The sequence below is a fragment of the Pseudophryne corroboree genome, chromosome 3 (assembly GCF_028390025.1).
Source record: "Pseudophryne corroboree isolate aPseCor3 chromosome 3, aPseCor3.hap2, whole genome shotgun sequence".
Lineage (NCBI taxonomy): Eukaryota > Metazoa > Chordata > Amphibia > Anura > Myobatrachidae > Pseudophryne > Pseudophryne corroboree.
The window spans coordinates 695,583,653-695,596,495 of NC_086446.1; the positions used below are offsets into that span (position 1 = coordinate 695,583,653).

The following is a 12,843-nucleotide window of genomic DNA, read 5'->3' on the forward strand; positions in this document are numbered from 1 at the left end:
ATCTTGCCTCTGTAGAGCCAGTTTGTGCAAGGAGAGATTGATTGCTTCTTTTTTGGTGGGGGCCAAACCAACCAGTCATTTCAGTCACAGTTGTGTGGCAGACCCTGTCGCTGAAATGATGGGTTTGTTAAAGTGTGCATGTCCTGTTTATACAACATAAGGGTGGGTGGGAGGGCCCAAGGACAATTCCATCTTGCACCTCTTTTTTCTTTCATTTTTCTTTGCATCATGTGCTGTTTGGGGACAATTTTTTAAATCTGCCATCCTGTCTGACACTGCAGTGCCACTCCTAGATGGGCCAGGTTTTTGTGTCGGCCACTTGGGTCGCTTAGGTTAGTCACACAGCTACCTTATTGCGCATCTTTTTTTCTTTGCATCATGTGCTGTTTGGGGACTATGTTTTTGAAGTGCCATCCTGTGTGACACTGCAGTGCCACTCCTAGATGGGCCAGGTGTTTGTGTCGGCCACTTGGGTCGCTTAGCTTAGTCACACAGCTACCTCATTGCGCCTCTTCTTTTCTTTGCATCATGTGCTGTTTGGGGACACTTTTTTTAATCTGCCATCCTGTCTGACACTGCAGTGCCACTCCTAGATGGGCCAGGTGTTTGTGTCGGCCACTTGGGTCGCTTAGCTTAGTCATCCAGCGAACTCGGTGCAAATTTTAGGACTAAAAATAATATTGTGAGGTGTGAGGTGTTCAGAATAGACTGGAAATGAGTGGAAATTATGGTTATTGAGGTTAATAATACTATGGGATCAAAATGACCCCCAAATTCTATGATTTAAGCTGTTTTTGAGGGGTTTTTGTAAAAAAAAAAACAGAATCCAAAACACACCCGAATCTGACAAAAAAATTTCAGGGAGGTTTTGCCAAAACGCGTCCGAATCCAAAACACGGCTGCGGAACCGAATCCAAAACCAAAACACAAAACCCGAAAAATTTCCGGTGCACATCACTAATATATATATATATATATATATGCAGACATAAACGAGCGGCACTCACAGGACTTACATGAATAAATGGGACCTCAACCCAACAATTGCAACGTTTCGGTATTTATTACAACCGTCGTCAGGCTATAGCCTGACCACGGTTGTAATAAATACTGAAACGTATACCGAAACGTTGCAATTGATGGGTTGAGGTCCTATTTATTCATGTAAGTCCTGTGAGTGCCGCTCATTCATGTCTGCATATGATTCAGGGGAATTCCCTATTTGAGAAGGCATCGGGCATTTATTTTGAATAACTAATTGGAGTTCCGAATGCATATTGATCTATATATATATATATATATATATATGCAAATGCAGGTGTCCTCCTAAAAGCAAGGAACAGGCGGCACTCCTCCGGACTTGGTTTAAAGTGAGCTGGTGCTCATTTATTTATGACGACGTTTCAAGGCCCACTGGCCTTTTCATCAGGTGATTGCACCTGATGAAAAGGCCAGTGGGCCTTGAAACGTCGTCATAAATAAATGAGCACCAGCTCACTTTAAACCAAGTCCGAAAGATTGCCGCCTGTTCCTTTTGCGTTTAGGAGGACACCTACATTTGCCTATCATTTCCTAGGAAGGCACCCCGGCACATACACTGGATATCCCAGAGTGCCCTTTCCCAGTGACTGTATATATATATATATATCTCCTATATATTTGTCTAAATCTGTGACTCTGTGCCCGTAACGCTGGGTGGAGTCACAGTGGTGGGCGGAGTCAGCAAGTCTCTGCTCCTGCTGCCTGTCCATCTCTCTCTCTTCCCTCCCCCCACCCATCAGCAGCTCTGATTCCCCGCCCGCGGCGCCGGCCCAACAACAACGGCTGATGCCGCCCCCGGCATACACATTAGGAGGGACGGGTGGCGCAGGAGAAGGCTCTCATAGCCCTCCCTGCGCCGTGTACACAGACCCGCCGCCTCCTCCGCACAAATCCCGCTGTCAGCTCTCCTGCTGTGACAGGAGGCGAGTGCTGCAGTGACGTCATCTCCTGCAGCACTCTCCTCCTGTCACACAGCCGGCACACACTCTCCAGTCTCCGGGGGCTGCCAGCATCTACAGGCAAGCTGGAAACACAGCCGGAGCGAGAGAGAACAGACCCGCGAGGCCATGCCCCTTTCACAGCAGGCCACACCCCCTTTTCGGCCGCGGGGGGGGGGAGAGATGTGTGTAACAGTAATGCTGAAATGCTGACCCAGTGACGCCTCTGAACTAGAGATGAGCGGGTTCGGTTTCTCTGAATCCGAACCCGCACGAACTTCATGTTTTTTTTCACGGGTCCGAGCGACTCGGATCTTCCCGCCTTGCTCGGTTAACCCGAGCGCGCCCGAACGTCATCATGACGCTGTCGGATTCTCGCGAGACTCGGATTCTATATAAGGAGCCGCGCGTCGCCGCCATTTTCACACGTGCATTGAGATTGATAGGGAGAGGACGTGGCTGGCGTCCTCTCCATTTAGATTAGGAGAGAGAGAGAGAGATTGACCTGAGGCTGATACTGTAGAAGAGAGTGCAGAGTTTAGTGACTGACCACAGTGACCACCAGCAGTGCAGTTGTTTTATTTAATATATCCGTTCTCTGCCTGAAAAAAACGGTACACACAGTGACTCAGTCACATACCATATCTGTGTGCACTGCTCAGCCCAGTGTGCTGCATGCCTGCATCATCTATGTATATATTATATATCTGACTGTGCTCAGCTCACACAGCTTATAATTGTGGGGGAGACTGGGGAGCACTGCAGTGCCAGTTATAGGTTATAGCAGGAGCCAGGAGTACAAGACAGTCACATACCATATCTGTGTGCACTGCTCAGCCCAGTGTGCTGCATCATCTATGTATATATTATATATCTGACTGTGCTCAGCTCACACAGCTTATAATTGTGGGGGAGACTGGGGAGCACTGCAGTGCCAGTTATAGGTTATAGCAGGAGCCAGGAGTACATATTATATTAAAATTAAACAGTGCACACTTTTGCTGCAGGAGTGCCACTGCCAGTGTGACTGACCAGTGACCTGACCACACTGACCACCAGTATAGTTAGTAGTATACTATATTGTGATTGCCTGAAAAAGTTAAACACTCGTCGTGTGACTTCACTTGTGTGGTGTTTTTTTTTTAATTCTATAAAAAACTCATTCTGCTGACAGACAGTGTCCAGCAGGTCCGTCATTATATAATATATATACCTGTCCGGCTGCAGTAGTGATATATATATATTTTTTATATCATTATTTATCATCCAGTCGCAGCAGACACAGTACGGTAGTTCACGGCTGTAGCTACCTCTGTGTCGGCACTCGGCAGTCCATCCATAATTGTATACCACCTACCCGTGGTTTTTTTTTTCTTTCTTCTTTATACATACATACTACTACATCTCTTTATCAACCAGTCTATATTAGCAGCAGACACAGTACAGTACGGTAGTTCACGGCTGTGGCTACCTCTGTGTCGGCACTCGGCAGTCCGTCCATAATTGTATACCACCTAACCGTGGTTTTTTTTTCTTTCTTCTTTATACATACATACTACGACATCTCTTTATCAACCAGTCTATATTAGCAGCAGACACAGTACAGTACGGTAGTTCACGGCTGTGGCTACCTCTGTGTCGGCACTCGGCAGTCCGTCCATAATTGTATACCACCTAACCGTGTTTTTTTTTTCTTTCTTCTTCATACATACATACTACGACATCTCTTTATCAACCAGTCTATATTAGCAGCAGACACAGTACAGTACGGTAGTTCACGGCTGTGGCTACCTCTGTGTCGGCACTCGGCAGTCCGTCCATAATTGTATACCACCTAACCGTGTTTTTTTTTTCTTTCTTCTTCATACATACATACTACGACATCTCTTTATCAACCAGTCTATATTAGCAGCAGACACAGTACAGTACGGTAGTTCACGGCTGTGGCTACCTCTGTGTCGGCACTCGGCAGTCCGTCCATAATTGTATACCACCTACCCGTGGTTTTTTTTTCTTTCTTCTTTATACATACATACTACTACATCTCTTTATCAACCAGTCTATATTAGCAGCAGACACAGTACAGTACGGTAGTTCACGGCTGTGGCTACCTCTGTGTCGGCACTCGGCAGTCCGTCCATAATTGTATACCACCTACCCGTGGTTTTTTTTTCTTTCTTCTTCATACATACATACTACGACATCTCTTTATCAACCAGTCTATATTAGCAGCAGACACAGTACAGTACGGTAGTTCACGGCTGTGGCTACCTCTGTGTCGGCACTCGGCAGTCCGTCCATAATTGTATACCACCTAACCGTGGTTTTTTTTTCTTTCTTCTTCATACATACATACTATGACATCTCTTTATCAACCAGTCTATATTAGCAGCAGACACAGTACGGTAGTTCACGGCTGTAGCTACCTCTGTGTCGGCACTCGGCAGTCCGTCCATAATTGTATACTAGTATCCATCCATCTCCATTGTTTACCTGAGGTGCCTTTTAGTTGTGCCTATTAAAATATGGAGAACAAAAATGTTGAGGTTCCAAAATTAGGGAAAGATCAAGATCCACTTCCACCTCGTGCTGAAGCTGCTGCCACTAGTCATGGCCGAGACGATGAAATGCCAGCAACGTCGTCTGCCAAGGCCGATGCCCAATGTCATAGTACAGAGCATGTCAAATCCAAAACACCAAATATCAGTAAAAAAAGGACTCCAAAACCTAAAATAAAATTGTCGGAGGAGAAGCGTAAACTTGCCAATATGCCATTTACCACACGGAGTGGCAAGGAACGGCTGAGGCCCTGGCCTATGTTCATGGCTAGTGGTTCAGCTTCACATGAGGATGGAGGCACTCAGCCTCTCGCTAGAAAAATGAAAAGACTCAAGCTGGCAAAAGCAGTAGCACCGCAAAGAACTGTGCGTTCTTCGAAATCCCAAATCCACAAGGAGAGTCCAATTGTGTCGGTTGCGATGCCTGACCTTCCCAACACTGGACGTGAAGAGCATGCGCCTTCCACCATTTGCACGCCCCCTGCAAGTGCTGGGAGGAGCACCCGCAGTCCAGTTCCTGATAGTCAGATTGAAGATGTCAGTGTTGAAGTACACCAGGATGAGGAGGATATGGGTGTTGCTGGCGCTGGGGTGGAAATTGACCAGGAGGATTCTGATGGTGAGGTGGTTTGTTTAAGTCAGGCACCCGGGGAGACACCTGTTGTCCGTGGGAGGAATATGGCCGTTGACATGCCTGGTGAAAATACCAAAAAAATCAGCTCTTCGGTGTGGAACTATTTCAACAGAAATGCGGACAACAGGTGTCAAGCCGTGTGTTCCCTTTGTCAAGCTGTAATAAGTAGGGGTAAGGACGTTAACCACCTCGGAACATCCTCCCTTATACGTCACCTGCAGCGCATTCATAATAAGTCAGTGACAAGTTCAAAAACTTTGGGTGACAGCGGAAGCAGTCCACTGACCAGTAAATCCCTTCCTCTTGTAACCAAGCTCACGCAAACCACCCCACCAACTCCCTCAGTGTCAATTTCCTCCTTCCCCAGGAATGCCAATAGTCCTGCAGGCAATGTCACTGGCAATTCTGACGAGTCCTCTCCTGCCTGGGATTCCTCCGATGCATCCTTGCGTGTAACGCCTACTGCTGCTGGCGCTGCTGTTGTTGCTGCTGGGAGTCGATGGTCATCCCAGAGGGGAAGTCGTAAGCCCACTTGTACTACTTCCAGAAAGCAATTGACTGTTCAACAGTCCTTTGCGAGGAAGATGAAATATCACAGCAGTCATCCTGCTGCAAAGCGGATAACTGAGGCCTTGACAACTATGTTGGTGTTAGACGTGCGTCCGGTATCCGCCGTTAGTTCACAGGGAACTAGACAATTTATTGAGGCAGTGTGCCCCCGTTACCAAATACCATCTAGGTTCCACTTCTCTAGGCAGGCGATACCGAGAATGTACACGGACGTCAGAAAAAGACTCACCAGTGTCCTAAAAAATGCAGTTGTACCCAATGTCCACTTAACCACGGACATGTGGACAAGTGGAGCAGGGCAGGGTCAGGACTATATGACTGTGACAGCCCACTGGGTAGATGTATGGACTCCCGCCGCAAGAACAGCAGCGGCGGCACCAGTAGCAGCATCTCGCAAACGCCAACTCTTTCCTAGGCAGGCTACGCTTTGTATCACCGCTTTCCAGAATACGCACACAGCTGAAAACCTCTTACGGCAACTGAGGAAGATCATCGCGGAATGGCTTACCCCAATTGGACTCTCCTGTGGATTTGTGGCATCGGACAACGCCAGCAATATTGTGTGTGCATTAAATATGGGCAAATTCCAGCACGTCCCATGTTTTGCACATACCTTGAATTTGGTGGTGCAGAATTATTTAAAAAACGACAGGGGCGTGCAAGAGATGCTGTCGGTGGCCAGAAAAATTGCGGGACACTTTCGGCGTACAGGCACCACGTACAGAAGACTGGAGCACCACCAAAAACTACTGAACCTGCCCTGCCATCATCTGAAGCAAGAAGTGGTAACGAGGTGGAATTCAACCCTCTATATGCTTCAGAGGTTGGAGGAGCAGCAAAAGGCCATTCAAGCCTATACAATTGAGCACGATATAGGAGGTGGAATGCACCTGTCTCAAGCGCAGTGGAGAATGATTTCAACGTTGTGCAAGGTTCTGATGCCCTTTGAACTTGCCACACGTGAAGTCAGTTCAGACACTGCCAGCCTGAGTCAGGTCATTCCCCTCATCAGGCTTTTGCAGAAGAAGCTGGAGACATTGAAGGAGGAGCTAACACGGAGCGATTCCGCTAGGCATGTGGGACTTGTGGATGGAGCCCTTAATTCGCTTAACAAGGATTCACGGGTGGTCAATCTGTTGAAATCAGAGCACTACATTTTGGCCACCGTGCTCGATCCTAGATTTAAAGCCTACCTTGGATCTCTCTTTCCGGCAGACACAAGTCTGCTGGGGTTGAAAGACCTGCTGGTGAGAAAATTGTCAAGTCAAGCGGAACGCGACCTGTCAACATCTCCGCCTTCACATTCTCCCGCAACTGGGGGTGCGAGGAAAAGGCTCAGAATTCCGAGCCCACCCGCTGGCGGTGATGCAGGGCAGTCTGGAGCGACTGCTGATGCTGACATCTGGTCCGGACTGAAGGACCTGACAACGATTACGGACATGTCGTCTACTGTCACTGCATATGATTCTCTCACCATTGAAAGAATGGTGGAGGATTATATGAGTGACCGCATCCAAGTAGGCACGTCACACAGTCCATACTTATACTGGCAGGAAAAAGAGGCAATTTGGAGGCCATTGCACAAACTGGCTTTATTCTACCTAAGTTGCCCTCCCACAAGTGTGTACTCCGAAAGAGTGTTTAGTGCCGCCGCTCACCTTGTCAGCAATCGGCGTACGAGGTTACATCCAGAAAATGTGGAGAAGATGATGTTCATTAAAATTAATTATAATCAATTCCTCCGCGGAGACATTGACCAGCAGCAATTGCCTCCACAAAGTACACAGGGAGCTGAGATGGTGGATTCCAGTGGGGACGAATTGATAATCTGTGAGGAGGGGGATGTACACGGTGATATATCGGAGGGTGATGATGAGGTGGACATCTTGCCTCTGTAGAGCCAGTTTGTGCAAGGAGAGATTAATTGCTTCTTTTTTGGGGGGGGTCCAAACCAACCCGTCATATCAGTCACAGTCGTGTGGCAGACCCTGTCACTGAAATGATGGGTTGGTTAAAGTGTGCATGTCCTGTTTTGTTTATACAACATAAGGGTGGGTGGGAGGGCCCAAGGACAATTCCATCTTGCACCTCTTTTTTCTTTTATTTTTCTTTGCGTCATGTGCTGTTTGGGGAGGGTTTTTTGGAAGGGACATCCTGCGTGACACTGCAGTGCCACTCCTAAATGGGCCCGGTGTTTGTGTCGGCCACTAGGGTCGCTAATCTTACTCACACAGTCAGCTACCTCATTGCGCCTCTTTTTTTCTTTGCGTCATGTGCTGATTGGGGAGGGTTTTTTGGAAGGGACATCCTGCGTGACACTGCAGTGCCACTCCTAAATGGGCCCGGTGTTTGTGTCGGCCACTAGGGTCGCTAATCTTACTCACACAGTCAGCTACCTCATTGCGCCTCTTTTTTTCTTTGCGTCATGTGCTGATTGGGGAGGGTTTTTTGGAAGGGACATCCTGCGTGACACTGCAGTGCCACTCCTAAATGGGCCCGGTGTTTGTGTCGGCCACTAGGGTCGCTAATCTTACTCACACAGTCAGCTACCTCATTGCGCCTCTTTTTTTCTTTGTGTCATGTGCTGATTGGGGAGGGTTTTTTGGAAGGGACATCCTGCGTGACACTGCAGTGCCACTCCTAAATGGGCCCGGTGTTTGTGTCGGCCACTAGGGTCGCTAATCTTACTCACACAGTCAGCTACCTCATTGCGCCTCTTTTTTTCTTTGCGTCATGTGCTGATTGGGGAGGGTTTTTTGGAAGGGACATCCTGCGTGACACTGCAGTGCCACTCCTAAATGGGCCCGGTGTTTGTGTCGGCCACTAGGGTCGCTAATCTTACTCACACAGTCAGCTACCTCATTGCGCCTCTTTTTTTCTTTGCGTCATGTGCTGATTGGGGAGGGTTTTTTGGAAGGGACATCCTGCGTGACACTGCAGTGCCACTCCTAAATGGGCCCGGTGTTTGTGTCGGCCACTAGGGTCGCTTATCTTACTCACACAGTCAGCTACCTCATTGCGCCTCTTTTTTTCTTTGCGTCATGTGCTGATTGGGGAGGGTTTTTTGGAAGGGACATCCTGCGTGACACTGCAGTGCCACTCCTAGATGGGCCATGTGTTTGTGTCGGCCACTAGTGTCGCTTAGCTTAGTCATCCAGCGACCTTGGTGCAAATTTTAGGACTAAAAATAATATTGTGAGGTGTGAGGTATTCAGAATAGACTGAAAATGAGTGGAAATTATGGTTTTTGAGGTTAATAATAATATGGGATCAAAATGACCCCCAAATTCTATGATTTAAGCTGTTTTTTAGTGTTTTTTTAAAAAAACACCCGAATCCAAAACACACCCGAATCCGACAAAAAAAATTCGGTGAGGTTTTGCCAAAACGCGGTCGAACCCAAAACACGGCCGCGGAACCGAACCCAAAACCAAAACACAAAACCCGAAAAATTTCAGGCGCTCATCTCTACTCTGAACACTGTACTGTTTACCAGCCTGCAGCAGCCGCCCACAGCCCCAACGGTGAGTCCCTCTGGCCATCCTACCCACTGTTTCTATGTCTGCTCGCCACTTTACACAAGTCTCCTCTTCTGGTGCCCTCCCCCTCCACTACTTTCCCCCTCTCTTCATCAGCTTCCTCACTGGGGACCCTCCCTGCCGACCCGCGTCTCTATATCCCCTCCCTACCACCCCGCGTCTCTCTATCCCCTCCCTACCGCCCCGCGTCTCTCTATCCCCTCCCTACCGCCCCGCGTCTCTCTATCCCCTCCCTACCGCCCCGCGTCTCTCTATCCCTTCCCTACCGCCCCGCGTCTCTATATCCCCTCCCAGCCGCCCCGCGTCTCTCTATCCCCTCCCTACCGCCCCACGTCTCTATATCCCCTCCCTACCGCCCCGCCTCTCTCTATCCCCTCCTCCCTATGCCTCTGTATCCCCTCCCTACCGCCCGCGTCTCAGTATCCCCTCCCTACCGCTCTGCGTCTCTGTATCACCTCCCTACCGCCCCGTGTCTCTGTATCCCCTCCTACCGCCCCGCATCTCTGTATCCCCTCCCTACCGGCCCGCGTCTCTCTATCCCCTCCCAGCCGCCCGCCTCTCTGTATCCCCTCCCTATCGCCCCGGGTCTCTCTATCCCCTCCCTACCACCCCGCGTCTCTCTATCCCCTCCCTGCCGACCCGTGTCTCTCTATCCCCTCCATACCGCCCCGCGTCTTTCTATCCCCTCCCTACCGCCCCGCGTCTCTATATATCCCCTCCCTACCGCCCTGCGTCTCTCTATCCCCTCCCTACGGCCCTGCGTCTCTCTATCCCCTCCCTGCCGCCCTGCGTCTCTCTATCCCCTCCCTACCGCCCCCCTTCTATCTATCCCCTCCCTACCGGCCCGCGTCTCTCTATCCCCTCTATCCACTCATACAAATATTGAACCGCAGCAAGGCATGCAGGGGTTAAGGGGGCGTAGCCCCTTTTGACGGTGTGAAGAGCGCCCGTAGGGCGCGATGAAGCACCTAGTATATATATATATATATATATAATCAGTATGTTTTACGAGCACACAGGATGCCGGCTGTCAGTATACAGACAGTGGCATCCCATCTGTCGGAAGCGAGGCGGCGAGACCCCTTTGCGGGCTCGCTGTGGGCCCGGTCGCTTGCTCGCTTGCCACAGGTTATATTCCCACTCGGTTGGTGGCCTGGAGCAACTAACTGAGTGGGAATAACCTGTGGATATCGGGATTCCATTCGTCGGAAATTCACCCCGGCTGTCGGGATTCTAGCATGTCAGTCTCTCGAACACCGGGATCCCAACAGCCGGCATTTTAACTGCATCCCAGAGATATAGATATATATATATATATATATATATATATACATATACACAGATACACACCCACGGAAACCCCCCTAATTAAATCCTGCATTTGCCCCTGACATGACTTTAAAGAATCGACGTAATCCATGGCAATGCCACACTAACCATCTCCGTCCGGGTGAATGCCTGATCCGGAGCATGCATAGTCACCAGTTTCTTCCTTTGACGCCGCACAGCATGCTGAAATCCACCAAAGTGATTTAAAATGCAGATGCCATTAGCATGCCCTATTCACACTGGCGTTTCTATAGTTTGTGCAATGTATGCATTGCACATAGGTGGTCATTCCGAGTTGTTCGCTCGTTGCCGTTTTTTGCAACGGAGCGATTAGGTGGAAAATGCGCATGTGCATGGTACGCAGCACGCATGCGCTTAGTAATTTAACACAAAACTTTGGAGATTTACACAAGCTCGAGCGACGTTTTTTCAACGCTCGAGTGATCGTAGTGTGATTGACAGTAAGTGGGTGTTTCTGGGCGGCAACTTGGCGTTTTCAGGGAGTGTGCTAAAAAACGCAGGCGTGCCAGGAAAAAATGCAGGAGTGGCTGGAGAAACGGGGGAGTGGCTGGCCGAATGCAGGGTGTGTTTGTGTCGTCAAACCAGGAACTAAACAGACTGCAGTCATCGCAAGATAGGAGTAGGTCTGGAGCTACTCAGAAACTGCAAGGAATTATTTAGTAGCAGTTCTGCTAATCTTGCGTTCGCTATTCTGCTAAACTAAGATACACTCCCAGAGGGCGGCGGCCTAGCGTGTGCAATGCTGCTAAAAGCAGCTAGCTAGCAAACAACTCGGAATGACCACCACAGGTCCCTGGGCTCAGAGGGGCCCACATTGCACCCATGTTTTAATATTCGCATCAGGCAGCCGCGGCAATAATCACTGCCAAACTGGCCCGCCACGCATGCGCAGTAGTGAAATTAGTCTCCGGGCATCATGTTTCCGGAGACCTGTGCATGTGCAGTAGACTCCAGCACAATGCCAGAGACTATTGAACCATGGAGAGTAGGGGGCCCACCCAGAGTCTGCACATGGGCCCCCTCCTGTTAAAACGCCCCTGCCTATTCACATTGTGTTTTGGAATCACTATAATAACTATAATATACTGTATAAAGGAACACATTTTGTACAGGGCAGGGTGACACTATACAAGATCTCTTTTACTTTAGAAAATTCTATTACTAAAACACAAAGAATAAATCTATGCAAATATCACTACAGATGGATTACCATGCTTCTGCATGCTTGTCAGCTTCAGATCCTTGGCATTCTTTATATCTTCCAAAGTGCGAAGACCCATTCTGTACCACTTTTCTGCAGTCATCAAGCCCACTCCAAAGATAGATGTAAAAATCTGTTGCAAAAACAAAACTACTAAATAATGAAAAGAAATTATAAAGGTTTATTTCAGCTTTAAGTTTAGATGTTTTCAAGTGCAAACATAAACTCTGACAAGTGATAAGGGAGGAAGTGAGAAGAGAGCGGGGGAAGGGGAGCATAGCAATCTGAGGAGACTATGAGGTAATATCCATTCATCAATACATAAACTTTTACAATATTGTAGATTTGAGAATAAGCTGTAGTTTATCAGCAAGGCATTGATTGAGCATTTATCCAAGGCTGCTAGATCCGGTTAAATATTTGATGCCTGTAATTGGCAAATGCTATAATCTTTTCATTAATCATAATGTATGAGTCTTTGACCGTAGTAATTGACTCAATATTTGCCATTTAGAATTCAGATATATCTTAGCTGTCATACTAGTAAACTGAAAGAAACTTTGCACTTTATTGTTTTTCTTGGAATTTTGTCTGTCTACAGCTGATATCTAGGAGAGTTTAGGAGATGGAGTTCCAAGAGGTAAAACACATTGGAGGGGTAGTGGGGGAAAGTCCCAAACCTTCTAAAGAAGACAAGAGGAGGTGTTGCCTTTAGCAACCAATCATATTCTAGCTATCATATTATAATGTACTAGACAAATGATAGTGAGAAGCTGAATGATTGCTATGGGAAAGGCAGCTACTCTTTAGAAGGTTTGAGAAATCTCTTCCTTAGTTCAAAAATAGGCTGCTTCGGCAGCGAAACACTGCAGGGAGGGGCTGGAGGTAGCCAAGCACTCAAGGAGTGCTGGACATGGCCCCAGAGTGACAGGGGAGCAATGTGAGGCCACGCCTTGTGACTCTCAGCCTTACCCCTGTGTTTTGTGGACATACTAAAGGCACATCCTAATGT

At 48.3% G+C, this 12,843-nt stretch overlaps 1 protein-coding gene across 1 annotated transcript in view; it reads right to left on the reverse strand.

Annotated features, from left to right (window-relative positions):
• DNTT (DNA nucleotidylexotransferase) overlaps positions 1–12,843 on the reverse strand; it is a 1,050,501-nt gene that overhangs the window by 678,187 nt on the left and 359,471 nt on the right. Inside the window, exon 6 of the mRNA XM_063962018.1 lies at positions 11,841–11,964. Within this exon, the coding sequence (XP_063818088.1) occupies positions 11,841–11,964 (124 nt within the window). The remainder of the gene's footprint in view (positions 1–11,840; positions 11,965–12,843) is intronic.